Source organism: Penicillium expansum (genome assembly GCF_000769745.1).
Source record: "Penicillium expansum strain MD-8 chromosome Unknown contig75, whole genome shotgun sequence".
NCBI lineage: Eukaryota > Fungi > Ascomycota > Eurotiomycetes > Eurotiales > Aspergillaceae > Penicillium > Penicillium expansum.
Genome location: NW_015971498.1, coordinates 45,073 through 63,450, shown reverse-complemented (window position 1 = coordinate 63,450; position 18,378 = coordinate 45,073). Strand labels below are relative to the sequence as shown.

General features: G+C 49.0%; 7 protein-coding genes across 7 annotated transcripts; 4 read left to right on the top strand and 3 right to left on the bottom strand.

Annotated features, from left to right (window-relative positions):
- Positions 1-862: 862 nt before the first annotated feature.
- On the top strand, positions 863-1,375 carry PEX2_028150 (uncharacterized protein; the record flags this gene model as incomplete). The annotated part of the gene is made up of 1 exon (XM_016740090.1): positions 863-1,375. One exon carries the CDS (start codon positions 863-865, stop codon positions 1,373-1,375), a length of 513 nt encoding a protein of 170 aa, XP_016593501.1.
- Positions 1,376-2,790: 1,415 nt separating this feature from the next.
- On the bottom strand, positions 2,791-4,128 carry PEX2_028140 (ferric reductase family protein; the record flags this gene model as incomplete). Its single annotated transcript, XM_016740089.1, has 3 exons — positions 2,791-3,883; positions 3,943-4,064; positions 4,117-4,128. 3 exons carry the CDS (start codon positions 4,126-4,128, stop codon positions 2,791-2,793), a joined length of 1,227 nt encoding a protein of 408 aa, XP_016593500.1.
- Positions 4,129-6,951: 2,823 nt separating this feature from the next.
- Positions 6,952-8,988, bottom strand: PEX2_028130 (kinetochore-associated Ndc80 complex subunit NDC80; the record flags this gene model as incomplete). The annotated part of the gene is made up of 1 exon (XM_016740088.1): positions 6,952-8,988. One exon carries the CDS (start codon positions 8,986-8,988, stop codon positions 6,952-6,954), a length of 2,037 nt encoding a protein of 678 aa, XP_016593499.1.
- Positions 8,989-9,594: 606 nt separating this feature from the next.
- pex14 (putative peroxisomal membrane anchor protein (Pex14)) lies at positions 9,595-10,930 on the top strand (the record flags this gene model as incomplete). Its single annotated transcript, XM_016740087.1, has 5 exons — positions 9,595-9,627; positions 9,695-9,701; positions 9,756-10,008; positions 10,062-10,146; positions 10,199-10,930. The coding sequence occupies 5 exons, from the start codon at positions 9,595-9,597 to the stop codon at positions 10,928-10,930; spliced, it is 1,110 nt and encodes a 369-aa protein (XP_016593498.1).
- A 317-nt stretch (positions 10,931-11,247) lies between these two features.
- On the top strand, positions 11,248-12,473 carry PEX2_028110 (uncharacterized protein; the record flags this gene model as incomplete). The annotated part of the gene is made up of 3 exons (XM_016740086.1): positions 11,248-11,639; positions 11,690-11,985; positions 12,040-12,473. The coding sequence occupies 3 exons, from the start codon at positions 11,248-11,250 to the stop codon at positions 12,471-12,473; spliced, it is 1,122 nt and encodes a 373-aa protein (XP_016593497.1).
- Positions 12,474-12,703: 230 nt separating this feature from the next.
- Positions 12,704-13,918, top strand: PEX2_028100 (DUF453 domain protein; the record flags this gene model as incomplete). The annotated part of the gene is made up of 1 exon (XM_016740085.1): positions 12,704-13,918. One exon carries the CDS (start codon positions 12,704-12,706, stop codon positions 13,916-13,918), a length of 1,215 nt encoding a protein of 404 aa, XP_016593496.1.
- A 174-nt stretch (positions 13,919-14,092) lies between these two features.
- Positions 14,093-17,993, bottom strand: PEX2_028090 (Survival protein SurE-like phosphatase/nucleotidase; the record flags this gene model as incomplete). Its single annotated transcript, XM_016740084.1, has 9 exons — positions 14,093-15,371; positions 15,546-15,605; positions 15,653-16,554; positions 16,607-16,718; positions 16,782-16,815; positions 16,860-17,137; positions 17,190-17,642; positions 17,696-17,880; positions 17,928-17,993. 9 exons carry the CDS (start codon positions 17,991-17,993, stop codon positions 14,093-14,095), a joined length of 3,369 nt encoding a protein of 1,122 aa, XP_016593495.1.
- Positions 17,994-18,378: the final 385 nt, after the last annotated feature.

Sequence of the window (18,378 nt, the reverse complement as noted above, 5' to 3'; positions counted from 1 at the left end):
CCAGGCAATCATTTGAGGATGGACAGGTTACAGTATTACCATTCCTCTGGGTCGTAGATATGGAAAAACGCTGGGATAACATCAGAAATGCCAACGACCTAATGCTAGTCGCGAATAATGATAAAACTAGGCTTCTTGTTTAACTCAAGTAAATAGCAGAATAGAGAAAGCATATGTTGATCCTAAACGTGGGCCAACTAGCCTTCATAATTCAGTCTTGGAATGTGAACAAAGAGCCGATCTTCTCAAGTAGTTGAGTGGCTTAAAGATATCAATAGTAGGACCTAAAAAGACGCTGAGTTGAAGAGCTGACGTTCAAATTACCATAATCGTGCAAAGCCTGTGATTATGAGCTTTGGCACGATTAATCTATGGCTCGGTCTAAACAGTGCGCATAGTAGAAATTTTGACAAAGTCTGTACAAAAACTGAACTTCATGTGCATAACCATGCTCAATAGCAAAATAAGTAGAGGTGACCAGGAATAAAATTGATAAAAACAGTTTACCACACCCTGTAGAGGTGGATTTAGTTCACCAACAACGCAAAAGTTCAACTTGTGGTACGCTCAACGCGAGGAAAACATTGTGGGAAACTGTGACCAAGCTTATCTAGGGTTCCACAGGTTTTCAATGGTAGCATTGTGCTGGTACTCAGTAATGCGGTGGCTAATCACGGTTTCAGCCCCCACGAGGTCAGCCCACAAGATGTCAGCCTTCAACAAGGTCAGCCTACAACAAGGTCAGCCTACACATAGTAAGCAAGTAACCCTCTATCTTCGACAAGTTCTTTAAGAGAAACAAGCTACGCACACAGACATATCAATCAGAATACATAGTCAACCTGTCCATCTTTTTATCACAATGCTCTTTCTACCATTGATCACCACCCTTCTACTAAGCCGGCTCGCATCATGCGGGGGCACGCCCGCACCATGCGGGTGCACGCCAATCTATGCAGAGGAATATCGGGGTAGCTACGTACCAAAGGTTATCGACACCGAATTTGGCCCCCAGGTTGTTGCGCCGGATACTCCATACGTGGCAGCGACCGGCCCAAATGAGTTATACTTCCTCGACATCCGGACCACTCCTGAGACTGCAAGGCACGCGAAGGAAAATCTCGAGAGGGCACGTGTGCCGAAAGTGAACGAGTACGTCGCCATAGACGAGATCTTGGCTACAGCGGAAATCAGAAACCGTGTGACCAACGAAACGATCTTCGTGTTTGACCCCGTCTATGCTAGAATATTTTTTTCAAGGGGAATGAACAAGAAAAATCCGGACCTCAAACTGCCTGAGTATGAGCCCCCCGGCGATTGGGTGGTGACCTACGATTTGGATACTATCCACAGTAGCGTTCCGCAAAGCCCATAAATGAGCCCGAACCCCAGGCCCAAAGCCCAACCCAACCCACAGCCTATTCGTGGGGGCCTATAAGGCCCCTATTAAAGCCCATTAAACGGGGTCTACCTAGCATCTTATAATCGCTATATTCTAACCTTCTACTTATTATCTAGTTTTTAAATTTATAGAATTTAGTAATAGTAATAGCTACATAAGTATATATTTCATATTGAAATAAAATCCGATTGCACTGGCATTAGAAGAGCTGTGGCTGGTACAGGATTGGACACTAATTCCAAGGGGATGAGCCAAGTGACTCTAGACCTACTTATGTTGGCCAGGATTTGTTGCGGGGCTCTTGGGGGTAGATATTGCAGACGGATGCGCCGACATGGACTATGAGTGCCTTGATCCGCAGGCAGCACAAGGGAGGAGGGAGGATAGCGGTGAGTTCTTCTTTGCTCTGTTTTTGTATGGTAGCCAGAACTCGTGGGTGGTAGGCATATATATAATCAGAACCCATAGTTAAAGCTCGCCACAATGAATTTTGAAGGTACTCGCTGGGATAGCATCCGTCCTGCTAATAACCTTGAACACGAGATTCTAGAGTATGCAGTCTAGAAAGGATTTTCAGATAGGTGGGCGTCATCTATATTGTACGACCCTATACGAACCACCAACATGAGGGGGGCTTCTCAAACAGAGATCGGCAACCGAAAGCCAACCATTTCCCGAAAGCTACTTGCCCCGGATTCCCGTAGTCATAGCAATAGTATCCTTTTCTAGATATCAATCATTATCACTGAATGAAGACGTCAGTAAAACCATGTGAATTGATATTTGGCATTAAAAACATTATCTTACCACATATCTTCAGCAGAATAGGGTCTTCTATCGTTATCGTTTTAAATAAAATAATTATAAGCTCGATGTTAGACTTGAGAAAGAGTTGGGTTGTTTTCTCCGGCTTGTCTAGCCATCGTATCGGTGGCGTTTAGTCTGCCACACCTGTTCATAATACAGACAACAGATAATTCTACAGATCATTGACAGCTAGATGGGATTGAATGCGCCCAGGGAGTCTGGTCGAGGAGGAAAAAAAACCTATTTCCTAAACGGGTCGTCGAGCGGCAGGACCCCCTGCCGGGGAAGGCAGTACCGGTGCTGGTTTCGATGATACATTTGGCCTTTTAATAGATCCCTTTGTTTTTCTTTTGTTGATTTCGTTTCTTGATATCTTTATGTTCGTTATGTATGCTTCGAAAGATAATCGTCTTATCTTTGTGCATGGGAAAAATGTTGGAAAGTAAGATATATCATCTTCGGAAACGTTTCTTGAACGTTCTGTATACATGTGGAGATACAAGTGATGTTTTGATCTCTATCCTAGCTTCTTTGCAGCATGAAACAAACTTTTTTTTTTTTTGGGATGTCTGATGTTTGTATCACCAACCAAAAGGAGCCAAGTGGAAATCCACATTGACCTGTGGTATCTTCGAAATATCGACAAAACTGAGACGTATGTCATGAGCCATTGCCTTTGGACCACATCCAACCAAAGCTAGGCGCTTGCCACCAGCAGACTCAAGGACTTCGACTTGATTTGTGACTATATTGCTGATGTCCGGCCTTCCGTGGTAGAAAGTCGTTAAAAATGGCCCTGGCCCTGGTTTCTCAGATCCCACTTCACGCAGAGCGCTCGGGGTCGAAATTTCAGACTCAGTCGATGGTGATGGCAAAACACCCCCTTTTGTATCCCCTGAAAGATCAAGAGACTGGGGAACATGTTCTGTTGAGATTGAGGTCTCGCTATTCATCTTAGAAGAGCATGTTAGGTAAATATCCAGAGACAATTCGACATCATTTGATGCAAATACATGCTCCCAGGTGGAGATGTAGCGCTCGCGGACAAACCGATAGAGCTCAATGTTCTTAACGGCCCAAACTATTTTGATAGTCCTTATATCTGATTTCTGATCTGTTTGCGAGGTGAGAGAGTGTAGCAGCTGTTGCATGAAAGAGGTCGCAACTGTAATACCTGCTCCTCCAATAATGAAGACAGCCATTTCAGATTTCCATGGGCAAAAGCTTGGTCCGTACGGACCCTCGACAGATAGAGTCATCTTTCTCACGGCAGATGAAGCACCCATATCGGAATCACCATGATGCAGTAGCTGTTTTTGGAGCCTGGAGGTGAAACCGCCTCGTATACTGACAAGGAAGATCAATTCTGTATAAGACTCATCTCCCGTGGTCACTTTGTTCCAACTGCTGAGCGTGAATGGATGGCTTTCCCAGAATTTGATTGATCGCCAACCGTAGACGTAAAAGTAGGTGCCGGGACTCGGAGACAAAGCCTGTCTTACTCGAGCCTTGATTTGGATGACGTTTGCATCGCTGTTATACTCTGCAGAGGAATACGCAGTGACTTTGTTCCAGATCAACAGTCGTAAAATCCTTCCAAGTCGGTCAAAGGACCAAATAGCAACACAAGGCCAGATAAAGACGACGTAGTCGGGCCCATCAACAATTAGATGACTAAAATTTCACCAGGGTTAAACGTTTTTCTGAAGCACAAGTTTGAAAATAGTACTTACTACCACAATGCAGCAAGGATCAAACAGGCAAAGCCTTGGTGAATGACGAGAAACAGTTCATAGACTGAATTTCGAATTCCGGAGCTTGCGAAGAGGCATGTTATTATTATTGAGAGGGCCGCCTTTCAAACGAGTTTAGCAAAAAACTAGAAACAAGATAAAGTTAGGACTTACGGTAACTCCCATAAACCAGTCAGTAGTTTTCCAAAGTGAAAGAAAATATTCCTTTCCAAGTTCTTAAACCATATAGCGTCAGCTTGAAGTTCAATTTAAGGGATCCGGCAGGTCAGAGGGCAGACTCACCTAGATTTTGATAGATGCAAACACACATCCCATGAACAAATACTTCTAGAGCACAAGCCCTAGCCATCCAGCGGTGAAACATATTAAATGTAGCAAATTCCCATCCCGTCGCCCACAAGAGAAAGTTATTTCTCGTTGCAAAAAGCCACATTACTGGCAAGTTATTGATTGCCATAACTCCTGCCCTGTCTCCAATGTACCGCCAAAGTTGTGTCGATTTTTTGGTAAAGCTGTTGAGATGGAAAATAGTTAGTCAAGTCTTCTGGTTCCAATAGGTAGTGAAGAGAATCAATATGATCTTACTAAAGATTAGTTTCAAACGCATGGTATTCAACACACATGAGAACTATGTTGATCAAGAAAAATATCGAAATTGTAATTGCACACAGTCTTGAGGTACCGGAAAATCCGGAAAAGCGACTGGTTTTCAATATGGGTGGCACGGTCAACCATCGGAGAATGAAGCCTTGGGGTCTGGTGATTACTGAGCGAAAGACAGAAGAACTGTTCAGATATCGAAGGATATTGTTCAAGGTGCCAAAAAGAACAACAAGCCCCCAGAAACCCATGGTTGCATAGCTATACAAAGGGTTCACCGTCAGTCAATATGAACTTCGACAAAGTGGTTTGCACATTTAAATTACCCATAATGTTTCCGTGTGATAAGTTGATTTTCCCAATCAAACTATAAACAAATTAGCCACAATACAGGAACGAGGATAACCTTATGACATGCCATTGTTGTGTAAGCAATGTCAAAAAGAGTTTGATCAACAGAAGCCGAGGTATTCACACTGGTACCAGCTTGCGTATCTTCATAGGTCAAAAGAGGCCATGAGTTTACCTCAGCTTCAGTCACCTCCTCGATAATAGACCATGGTAGAGTATTAACCCCCCCGTCTCCTTCACATGACTGATCGAGGCTTTTCCATCCTTCCGTAATCTCATCTGTTGAGCAATAGTTCCGCATGCAGATAAAAGTTGATTTCACCCGGAGCACATTTTGGCATAAATCTGAATAGTAGTCCTCAATGGGGCTCGTTTCGATAAATTCGATATTAGAGAGGGCAGTTTGGCAAGCAGTTGCACATACTGCGCCAGCTGTCACCAGTGCCACCTGGTAAAAAGAACAGAAAAGAAGCAAAATCTTCATCACGTTGTCTCGGGCTCTTTTCTTTCCAGTAATAGGAAGGTAGAATGGAATTTACGATTTACTTTTAAGGATGAGACGATGGTAGGTAAGCTATTACAAAGATTAATCACTTTTCTCTTCGGGGAATCCCTTAAACGCCCTGTATTTAATCCCTCATTTCCTCGTTGATAATACTCAGTGTGTGAGCCAAGAGAGCCAAGGAATGCCATGGCTAGTTACGATCCACAGATTCACGGAGCGTCACGGAGCGTGATCGACTCTGATGGTAGTTGAAGGGAGAATTTTCTGATATGATCAACTGATAATCAAAGACATCGAGGGTCTTCTCTTAGTGCAGGGTCTATGTATAGTGGGACCTCCGAAGTATTGAGCGGCATTTCAGAGCCTTCACATACCGCCTTTCGTATAGAGGTACAGAATTCCGCCCAATACTTCGGAGGTCCCACTGTAAATACGACTTGCACAGCCCTGTTAGGGTGGGCCGATGGAAAAAATCGACGAGGAAACGACGAGGAAACGACGAGTAGAAGCAAGAAGAAGACTTGGCATGAATTTTCAAGGTTTATTTCAAAACCTTAGAGTGTGTTGGCAGCAATGCGGGTCTAAATTGAAGGCTGTGGGATTGCTAATCAGATTAGATGGGATCTGATATGAAAGATGTGAGGAAACTAACAAACTTAGACCACACTGGGAGAATGCACCGACCCGTGCCTTGGCACTTGGCACTTGGCATCTTGGCTTTTGCACAGCCTATGTTGTCCTCCTCAATTTAATGACGCTTTCAATCCACTTCTCCATGCTTTTTTGTAAGAGTATAGAACGGACACTACGCCCCTCCTAGTCTAGTTTATGGGCAGCATGAAGCCAACGACACGTGACTCAAAGGGTATCTCCGAAATTTTCTAAAGGAGGGGAGTGCTAAAACGTAGGATTGGACTTCTCGCTTCTTCTATCAGCTTCTGGTAAAAGAGAGTTTGTTTAAAAAAATATCCAATTGCACATCCAAAACACAAACAAAAGTGAGGCCGTGCTGGTACAAACTCACCAGCGTATGGCTTAAGTACGGCTGAGCGGACAGGAAGCTCTGTTTTCCACACCCTGTGGTCGTATGTATAGTGGGACCTCCGAAGTATTGGGCGGAATTTTGTACCTCTATACGAAAGGCGGTATGTGAAGGCTCTGAAATGCCGCTCAATACTTCGGAGGTCCCACTGTACCAGTAGGAGGGAGGGTTCTGCTCCTGGGCGACTGGTATAGCAGCCTATACTAGCCAGAACGAGCTCGGGATAGAGAAAGGAAAGAGGGTAAGATTAGGTCTTTAAGTTAGGAGCATTGAGGGGAGGTTATATGACAACATATTGAGATGCTAAACCCAAAACGGTAAAACTAACTTGATACAGTAATTCATAGGTCCGCCGTTTACAAAAAGAGAGAAAAAAAGAGAAACATTTAGTAAAACGATATATGCATTGCGTCCTGAACGGATCCGGGGTATTGTAGATGAAACCAACACTATTAAATTGAACACCAAATCATCAAATCGTCAAGTAATTTCAAAGCTCCTCTTCGAGAACTTCTTCACCACCAAGCTCCTGTTCTACCTCGTCAACAACAAAGCTTTCGTAGTCCTCGAGACCTTTCTGAACGTGAACTTTGAAGCGAATTACGTCGTTAAGCATTGTTTCGACGTTGGTGTGCAACTCCTCTCGGAGAGAATTTGCTCGAAGCGTCAGTTGTTCGTATTCGATGTTGGTGTTCATCTCGCGCTGCTCCATCAACTGTACACTGTCACTGAGCGTGGCGCGCATCTTCGCCAACTCCTTCTCCATCTTCTCAATTTGGGCATCGGATGCCAGCTTCTGAGTAGTCGTGATTTCCTTTGTTCGTTCGAATTCTTCTTCAGCTGCCCGGCGTCGATGCTCCAGGGCCTCGACCTCGCTTCGTTTTTCATCCATTGCCTCTTTGATGTTGTCGAGTAGATTGCGACGGTCGAGGTCATCATCGATACCTTGCTTCCGTCGTTCATTGATCTCTTTCCGGAGTGATTGCAGGCTGTTTCGGACAGATCCCCGGAGATCCAAACTGAGCAAATGCGCCGGGTGGTAGCCAGTGAAAGGTTCCGCCAATAGGCGATCTCCCTCGGGAGAAATTCGGCTGGGAGGGCCACCAATCTGGCTCGCGGAGAAGTTGCTCTCATTGATATTCAGACTAAGTTCATAATCTTGGCCCTTGGCGTTCTCGGCAGCTGCGGGAATCAAGCTAGTCTGGTAGCCAAGAGTATTGTAAGCCTTCACAATCTGTTCCAGATCTTCTAGTTTGTGGCTGGCTTCCGCTTCCTTCTCCATGACACGGGCATGGGCTTCTTCGAGGCGAGCCACGGTGTCTTCCAGATTCTTCTGCAGACGTTCTCGCTCCGAGTTCATGCGGTCGATATCCTGGATAGTGATGCCTTGGCGATCAACACTTTCCTGGAGATTGGAGCGCTCAGATTCAGTGGCCTGAAGATCGGTATCAGTTTTTTGAATCTCCGTGTCGAGGAATTTGATGCGAGTCTCGTATTTTTCGATCTTCCCTTTGACGTTTTGGTTATAATCCTCAAATTTCCTCTTGTCATCCTCCAAGATGCGGAAGTGTTTGTCCAACTTGGCGATGTCGGGAGCACTCTTCTCCACTTCTTCGATTTGGTCGCGAAGAGCCCGGTTCTCCGCTTCTAATGCCTCCATTTCCTGTACGTACCGCTCATTTCCGTGAGCGAACTCTCGCGACATGTTTTCAACGTGCGGAATCAACCGCTTTTCCGCGGTGTCATCATCCTCGTCTTCACCACCCTGCAGCCAATCGTGGTAGGCTTGAGTGAGGAATCGGAAAATAATGCGATCACCGCTGACATCAACACCTGCCTCGGCGCAGGCATCGTCGTACTCGCCAGACTGATAACGATCCATCATCTGTGCCAATTGCATCAACCAATGGAGCATTCCGAGGAAGGTCGACCAGTTCTGGCCACCAACGGCTGCGATTTGGGACTTCGTAATGCCTTTCTCATACGGGTATCTTAGCTGTTTCAGGATTGGCGGTACTTCGGAGTCCATTGCTTTTTGGAACTTGTATCCTGGATCGATTCGATGATATAGCCACTGGAAGATAAAGTTGAAATCCTTTTGGGTTGGCGAGCGAAGAGTGTTCTGCCCCAAGGAATGTTTCATTTCCAACTCGAATCCATGAATAGTCAAATATTCCAACAGTTCTTGGCCAATTCGTGCCTGGAAGGATCGGTCTCTGAGAGGGCGCGGGTCTCTGGGAACACCAGCCACAGTAGGAACTTGAGTGAAGAACGATTGATGTCCCATCGGTCCTCCTCCGGTGGATGGTCGCGAAAACACACTGCTTCTGCGCTGTGGGTTTTGAGGAGGGGCAGGATTGGAGGAAAGAGACCCTGGCGCGTAGCTTTGCCGACTGGCACTGGCTCCACTGAACATATTACTCGACACTGATCGGCGAACAGATGAAAGGCCGGCATCAGCGCCATATGGTCCACCAATTGACATGCGCGTAAAGTTGGGCTGCTGCGGGCGACCAGTGGAGCCCATCAAGGAAGCTCGGTGGTTCTGAGAGCTGAACGGGGGGTTTTGGAATCCGATAGAGCTTGCGCGCTTCAGTGCCGATTGCGGTTGGGGGATAGCGGAGAAATTCTGTACACTCCCGAGGGTCTTAATTGCAATATAAATTAGCCCGACGTCGTGCGCTGCATAGGAGGGTTCTATACTTCTCGGGGGCGCTTAATACTGAAAAGTCCAGTATCTTGCGACATGGTGATAAACAAGCCGCGAAGGCGGCAATAGACAAGGCGATTCTTTTAATAACTGGGTTTGGATATGATTTATGTATTGACAAAGACTCCACGTCCAAGTAGGTTGCACCACAAAATCCAAGAGGAGGGGTTTGATCTGTTGTTTGGCAGGCACGAGGCGGGACTTCAGCGAAGTAAACAAATGCGTGCTACTTTCAAATAGGGTAGGCGGTGTGGGCGAAAGGAAAAACAATTTAACCGATAATCACGAGACTCCCGGTCTGGGGAAAGTCTTGGCGTTGGAGCGAGTTCCGAGGTCCAAATGGCGATTGCCGATGTGAGCGTCGCATCTCTCCCTGATTCACCTCTCCTACACTCACTCCACTGGTAGTCGACATCCATCATAATGGCTCCACGCGAGGAGCTGATTGCTTCAGCTGTAAGCTATATATTGCCATGGATTATCATCCGCTTTCGGAGCTCCTGCTAACTCATGTGTCCGCTAGATTACCTGTATGGACTACAAGGCAGACAACCTGACGTGCGATGATCGCTGACTTTATCTAGTCCTCCAGGACCCGTCGGTTGCATCTTCACCCATTGAAAAAAGGGTCTCATTCCTTCAATCCAAGAATTTGACTCAAGAGGAAGTGGACATTGCCTTATCGCGAGTGGGCGAGGACCCATCGGCCGCGGCCGCAGCTACAGCTTCAGCATCCCCGGCACCTAGCTACTCTTCACAGCCAGTTCCTTACCGTCAACCACAACCGCCTCAAGGATATGGCTATCCTCCATATAATCAATGGCAGCCGCCTCCTGAGTAAGTTCAACTGTCGATCGTCGCATGGGGTTTGAGACTAATCACATGAAAAGGCCACCCAAGAGAGATTGGCGGGACTGGTTTATTATGGCGACGGTGGTGGGCGGAGTTGGTTATGGGTTGTATACCGTCACAAAGGTATCCAGTTGTCTCCTCTCTCAAAACTAATGGCGCTGATCAATCCATCCAGCGTTATATCGCACCTTTGATTGCCCCACCGACCCCTCCCCAGCTGGAGCAAGATAAAGAAAACATTGATGAGCAGTTCTCACGTGCATTTACTCTGATCGAGCAACTATCGACCGACACCGCTGCATTGAAGACCGCCGAGGAAGCCCGTACCGAGCGCTTGGACGGGGCTCTCAAGGACGTGGAGAGTCTTGTTGCTGATCTTAAGAACTCATCCCGCCGAAGAGACGATGAGACTCGTCGCATTAGCGACGAGGTGAAGTCATTGAAGGACGCCATTCCCAAGGCCCTCGAAGGTGCCCGGGAAGGCAATGAGAATCGACTGAAGGAGCTCGGAACTGAGCTCAAGAGCTTGAAGACCTTGCTGGGCAACAGACTTGGTGGCAGTGGAGCTATCCCTATTGCTGGTAGGACCGTTGGATCTACTTCCATCCCCAGTATTCCTCGCCCGGCACCGGAAGAGACCCCCGCCGCATCCGCTCTTCCTGCCGCCACCAACAGTTTGGCTGCCACTGTGACTCCAGCTGAACAGGAGCCGACCCCAGCTGCTGCCCCAGCGAGCACGAGCCAGAGCCCCAATCCCCTCTCGCAGCTTGGTCGATCTGCCTCCATCCCGGCATGGCAAATGGCCGCGGCCAACCGGTCTAAGGCCAGTTCGCAGTCGAGTACACCTGCCACACCTGCCGAAAACACTACTAGCCCGAGCGTGGAGCAGAGTGCTCCTTCCAGCTAAAGTTGAACTAGGATTACTGGAGTATTGGATATTGTATACCTCTTTCGCCTAAATGTATTTATCACAATGAAGATTTTTCCTTGGACTAAATAGTCGCTCCGTAATGTATTTGCCTTTATCTTTGTATAAATTTATAACTGAAATTAACGAAATTGAGACGAAGAATGTAAGAATGCGTTATAGAATCGAAAACGTGGGGACAATCTTGGAAATCAGATGGCCGAACCGATAAGCAGACCTGTCTTTCCTTATCACCCCAGAAGACAAATTCCTCCAGACTCTCCATAACCTCTCAACTACGAAGGAAACCAGCCAAAATGCCTTCACCAACTCGTTCATCGCACCGAGCTGCGTCTCCCTCTGCACCAAGCGAAAGCCGTCATCACCGCAGCCGCCACAGCCATTCCCATCGCCACCGACCCCGAGAGAGCTCGCGCTCGCGCTCTCCGCACCGATCAGACAGACACAGATCAGACCGTCACCACCGCCGTGGCGAAGAAAAGGACCGCGGGCACCACGAGCGACGACACAGAGATGCCCCAGCGAAACCGGTCGTGCTCCCTTACCAAGCACGCGAGCTCTCAGGGCGCGACCTGAAGGTTTACGAGCCCATGTTTGCCATGTACTTGGATATTCAAAAAGGAAAATATATCGAAGACTTGAGTGAAGATGAGGTGAGAGGACGGTGGAAAAGTTTTACGCAAAAATGGTAAGCATGAGGGTGTTCATTCCTTAATGCGATAATTACTGACATCGCAGGAACCGCGGAGAACTCGCCGAGGGATGGTATGATCCCGTTACGCTAGACAAGGCGCGCCAGAGTGCAGAAGAAGAACCGGCACCTGGCCCGAGAGGCGGACGCGAATCGCCGGATTATACGCAGGGCCAGCGAGCGACTGGTGAAGCCCCACGGGAGCCGCCAGTAGGTGATGACGATGATGAGGAGGATGAAGATGACGAGTACGGGCCTAGTCTGCCACATCCTGGCTCAGGGAGAGGCGGTCCACAAGCGGGCCCTGCAATCCCAACTACGCAAGACCTTGAGCTCAAAAGAGGTATGCTTTTTTATACTTCCCCCAAATATGGCCAGAGTGCTGACTTCCCTCCAGAATCTGCTATTGAAGATGCCATCGCTGCCCGCGGTGAATCACGCGATCAGTACCGCGCTGAAATACGTTCGCATAAATCCGAAATGCGCTATCTCCAAGACGAGATTGCACCGCGGGCTGAGGCGGGCACACGGGAGAGACAGCTCGAGAAGCGGCGAGAAGTTGCTTCGAGCAACCGTGCATTCGCGGACGCGCGCGGTGCCTCGCCCGAGGCAGCTCGCGATGAAGATTTAATGGGTGGGGGCAATGAGTTTTCTGCCTTGAAACGTGAGAAGGAGAAAGATCAACGTAAGAAGAACGATCGTGAGATTCGGAGAGAGGAGATTCTTCGTGCGCGTACAGCGGAGCGAGAAGAACGTGCGCAGGCGTATCGACAGAAGGAGCAAGAGACCATGGGATTCTTGCAAGCTCTGGCAAAGCAGCGATTTGGCTGAACATTAAAAAAGCAAGACGGTTGTTCACACGTCCTCTTGGTCCGAATATCCTGTATCCTTCACTGTTAGATTCATAAAGCAATAATATAAATACCATCTAGACCCTACACTTTCCCAATTGGCTCATCCGCTCCGTCGGAACGGTCCGACGCCGCCATCGGAGTCACTCCGGGGCATTTAGACCATATACGATCTTCCTAAAACAATACCCAGATCACTGTAACCCAAGCATGTTCAAACAACTATCTCGCCTACCATGCCGGTCAACAGCGACCCCGGTAGCACCCAGTAGCCGACGATATTTCCAAACCAAAAAGCAACACTCCCTGCCAGCAGCATACTACCGGGGCGGTACCTCACGCGCAGTCTTCTTCAAGCAAGAAGACCTGCCCCCGAACAGAAAAGACTGGGCCCCCATATTCCGCAGTGTAATCGGCAGTCCAGACCCCCATGGCCGACAACTCGACGGACTAGGGGGTGGAATATCCAGTCTCTCGAAGGTCTGCGTAGTCGGCGCACCGACACACGCCGATGCCGACGTCGACTACACCTTCATATCGCTCGGCATCGAGAACACCGACGTGGACTATTCCAGTAATTGCGGGAACATGAGTTCCGCCGTCGGCCCCTTCGCCGTCGATGCACATGTGTTCCCCTTACAAGATCCCAGCCCGGATTCAGCCTCGGTACGCATCCACAACACCAACACCGGAAAGATCATCCATTCGTCCTTCCCCGTTGTCGAGGGCGAAGCTGCTGCAAGCGGGGACTTCGCTATAGACGGTGTCGCGGGCACAGCGGCACGCGTCCAGCTAGACTTTATCAACCCCGCCGGCTCGGTCACGGGGAAACTTTTGCCTACGGGCAATGTCGTTGATACCTTTGATGGAATCAGGGCTACTTGTATTGATGTTGGGAATCCGTGTGTCTTTGTTCAGGCGCTTGATCTCGACGTGAGTGGGAATTTGACTCCTGATGAGATCACGGCTCATTCGGATTTGCTGCTGCGCTTGGACTCTATTCGTCGGCAGGCGGGCGTTAAGATGGGTATTGCGGATGAGTTTGAGGCAGTTCCTGGTAGTGTGCCTAAGATCTGTATCGTGGCTGCCCCTTCTACTACCGATTCCAGGGATATCGAGCAGAGACAGACGTCTGCTGATGTTGATCTTTTGGTTCGTGCGCTTTCTGTTGGACAGCCGCATAAGGCGGTCCCAATTACCGTTGCTTTGGCGCTTGCTGCTGCTGCTCGTGTACCGCAGAGTACAGTGGCTGGCGTTGTGGGTGAGAATCCTGTCGACGGTGCTGGCATTACTATTGGTCATGCCAGTGGGAATCTGCTGGTTGGTGCCGATTTCGATGTAGAAGGGGCGTTAACTTCTGCCACGGTCTTTAGTACAGCCCGTCGTTTGTTCGAGGGCCGTATTTTCTGGAAGAATGATAATTGAGTGGGCGAATGGTGTTTGATTGGCACCTGAGAAGAATATGTAGATAGCTGGGTAGAAGCAACATGAAGGAAGAGAAGAGAAAAGTCCCGAGTATATGAGATATCCAAATCAAAACTTTTATTCTTGTACATCACAAGTGGTATATCTACATCATCATCTATTCTAATCCCAGGTCTAAGCATGTCTCCCAAGATCAATATCAGCAACCAGTTTCATGTCATCAGTACCAGCCCCGTCACCCAGACCAAAGAATGGCTTGACAGCAACATCAACCACCTCCTCAAACAAGCGCCCAACAACAGCCTCCTTCAGGTCCTCACCAGTCTGCGCGAAGTCGGGGTAGGCGTTAAGCTCCAGCAGCCACACATCTCCCTTAGCATCGACGAGGAAATCAACACCAAACAGCTCAAATGCATTAGGCAGAGTCTGGAAATGAACCATCATTCCCCGGGCCGCAGCTTCAAACACCTCACCCGTCACCGAGCAGATCTGCTCAAAGATCTTCTCCTTCCAGTCTGCACTGAGACCGGGGACGTGATGATCGAGGTCCCAGAAACGACGCACACTGCCTTCGTTCGAGCTGCCGCCCTCCTGGAAACAGGTGTTGGTCAGATGGCGTGCGAGGTCGGCGACGTCGTCCTCTTCGTGTGGGGCACAGTAGCCCTTGGCAGCGAAGAGCGCGAGCATCTCCTTGAAGACGTAGACTTTGAGTGAGCCCGAGGCGAGGACGTAGGTGCGGATGTGGAATTTGCGGTTCGAAGACGAAGGGAGGAGGAGGGGAGGGTCGATGTAGGGCTGTGCGAGGAAGTGGCGGAGCTGCGAAGTAACGATGCCTGTGTCCAGGGCAGCGCTAGCGTTGGCCTCCACGTCGTCGGCGTTTGTCTCGGATCCGCTCTCATCGTCTGAGTCTTCTTCCCACTCCTCGAAGATCTCACGTAGCTGGTCTTCACTGTTGAAGATGCGGATTCCCTGGCCTCGATCACTCATGCCGGGCTTGAGGATCCACCATTCCTTTTCGGAGTCTTGTCGTTCTTCGTTCTTAGCTAGGCTGTCGTTCAGCTCGTATGCTTCTAGCAGGGCGTCGTCGAGGAATTCGGCATAGTCGAGTTCGAAGTCGAAGGCGGGCTTGAAGTGGTGTCGTAGGATGCTATCTGGGTGTTTTGAGATCCAGTTGGACACTGTGTTTGAGAGATAGTGCTTGCGAATCAAAGCTTTCCGGATGATGTATGCGCTCGAAAGAGAGGTCGAGGATCTGGACATGATATGCTCGAAGTCGAGGCGTTCATATTCACGGTATTGGAAAAGCGGCGCGGAAGAGTCCGGTAGTTCGGACACAGAAGAAACACGCTTGGAGGCACTTCCCAGGCGACGGGTCAATGCCCGGTCAACCATTTCTTGCACGTAGGAATCATCGCAGTCGACGAGGGAGTACAACGAGGGTTGATTAGCCGATCTACAAGATCTCCGTCTATCAGAAAGGGCTCCAATACTTGAAAATAAAAGCAGATAAAAGGGGAGGGGACATGGCATCTAACAGCTAAGCCAGATATCTTAAGTGCATGCAACATGTAGATTTCGGATAGAACCCTCCATACCATGCCCCCATCGCGTCAAAGTCTTCACTCACAGCTTAATCTCCCCCGAAATACCGGGCGCATGCATGAAATTGGCCTTAAGAGGCGTGACGCTGTAAAAGTCAGTTGATGTTCATAAATAAGAGGGCATTGGACAAACCTAGTCATTTGCTCCTTGACGGTCCAGCCATCATTGCCAGGCTCACTTTCCTCCACGCTTCGGTAAACGTCCTGGAAGCTCGGTGCCCACTTGAAATGCTTGTGTTGAATCCGGGGTCCATAGGGTGACTTCTCGCTATTGCCGACAGTCTGGTCCGGTTTCTTTCCTTCCGTCTCGCCTCCGTCGCGCAGCAGCCTTTCTTGCAAATCAGGGTCGTCCGCGGCTGTGGGATCCACAGCCTGGAAGCAACTCCCAGTCCACGTATTCTGCAGCATATCGGTATATAAGACCTTGTTCTCACTAACACCGGGTTCGAGGGGAACATTGACGCTATAGAGGTGCACTCCGTCTGCCCAGTTCGCACAAAGATGTTCAATCACCTTGACCGAATGACCTGCAGCCTCCGCGATAATGACAGGGTCATGGTTTCGAGAGCTGAAAGCATACGACAGAGCAATTGAGCGCTTTCCACAGCAGGCACCTTCCAACGCCGCGCCAATAGTTCCACTCGACAATGCGAACAGTGCGGTTGTATTGCGACCATAGTTCGGACCTGACACAATGACATCGATAGGGCCACGTTCTTTGAAGTAATGATATAGACCGATCTGGACACAGCTCGCGGGGGTCGAGTCAATCAGAACCCATTCGTCGCCTTCATCGGGTTCACCATCACTGCCCCGAGGCAGATGGTGTGTTGTCCCGTCTTCTTGGTGGAGTGTTCCGGGCCGGAAGTAGGTGGGTTTGACGGATGCGCCTACGATGTGCGCTTTACCAATCCATGATCGCTGCTGGTGCGGGAGAATGACCGAGACCGTGTGACCAGCGGACTGGAGGGAGTGGACGAGCGAATGCACGTACGGCGATGACTGGTTTGACGGAGGACCGTCGTCGTTGGTGACCTAAACAGAGATGAGTCTCCAAATTAACATTGCAAGAACTATATCTACTTACCAGGATATGCATTGCGGGCGGAGTGGTTGAGATGTGAAGAATGGAGGGGAAGAAAGTTTCCCCCGCTTTGCGTTGTCGCAATCGGCCCAAACGATCCACAATGCCATTCACACTATATCATAACGACATTACAACATATAGCACCCAATCAGACCAGCTAGACCAATGAAATCACTTCAATCTGTTTGTGTCAAATGACTCCGCCGTCTCTGTACCCCACGAGCTTCTGCGCTTTCTATTCCAGAGCCTGTACTAGCTTCATCACCCTCAGCTAGATAACTAGAAAGTAGCCTCCGTTCCTGCTCCTCCGGCTCCTCTTTTTTAACCTCAGAAGATTCATCCGAAGTATCCTGGTCCTCAGGATCTTCTTTGATGGAGTCTTCCGGCTCCCCCTTAATCTCGTCCTTTGGTATAGTTCCCAAAATCCAAGTCATCGCTAGCCATGTCACACCAGCAGAGAGCATGGAGACAGACCAGAACAGAGAGCTAAAAACAATAAAAGAAGTAATCCTCCAGCGATACATAATCCATCTATTCATCTGTTAGCCACATTTCAAACACCCCGATCCCCAAGAAAACCTACCTAAGCCCCGTAAGCCTAGCACGGAATTCCACCCGAGCGGTATAGATCTGCATCTTCGAGTCACTTTGAATCTCCAGTCGGAGACTCTGCGGCAGATTCCGCGCCCCCTTCGCAAACTCAAGAAGCTCCATCATCGGGACCTCCAGTGTTTCCGACTCCCGGTGCCAGCCAACAACATAGAGCGGCATACGCGCCACTCTCCGGGCAACATCCACCAGCGGCGAAGCATAAGTCATGATAGCAGGGCGGCGAGCCTGTGAAATCGGGGCATTATTCGGACCAGGTAGGAGGGACGAGGCGGGGCGGGAGGAGAAGAGGGTGAGGTCGAGCATGAAGTTGCCTGTATCGAGATTTGAGGGTGTGCGTGGAAGCTCGAGCGTCACAGATACATCGTAGGGTTGGAGAGACACGAACTCAGAGTCAAATTGTGCTGTGCCCCAGGGGTTGCCATTGCTGTACACAAGTTAGTTGAGGTGGGTGTTTGGTTGTGGGGAATGTTATCGTACCCGAATTGTAGATGGACTTCGCGCTGCAGTCCGACTGTGGGGATGAATTTGAAATAGAAGACCCCGTAAGCAATTGCGGATATGCCTATTAGGAATGATGCGGCGCCCATAAACAGCAGCGTGTTCAGGTATAGCCGTAAAGCGGACTTGGATACCAGCGCGCGGAACGGCGCGAGGACCGCGTCCTGTCTTGCGTCAGTTACAAGTGAGAAACTTGCATCGACATACTCACCATGATGACTGCCCTGACAGAAGATGAGCCATATTCGGAGTCGTCTCCAAATTCCGAGTCGGCCATTGTATAGGGGAATAGTTGGTAGAAACTACCTTGGAAGTTGAGGTCTGAGGCTTATCCTGTTATCGCTGTTATCTGCACCGAGGTAGCTTCGCCCTGCAACTATATTCCCATGCTCATATCTGCCAATTCCTTGCCCTTTTTTTAGCACCTGATAGCTGTACGCCTACGTATAAACGAGACCTTTAGAGGCTGTTCCATTCTGGGTATATTGATTCTAGGACAGGACTGCTACTTTGACGATAAGTGACGAAAAGAGACGTGGTTCATTAAACTATATGAAGCCATATGGAAGGCCCAAAAAGAAGCTACAACAATCATAAGAATAGTAAATTAGCTTTGCCCCATGCAGATAATGATGACACCGTCAACTCCAGCTTTTACAGTC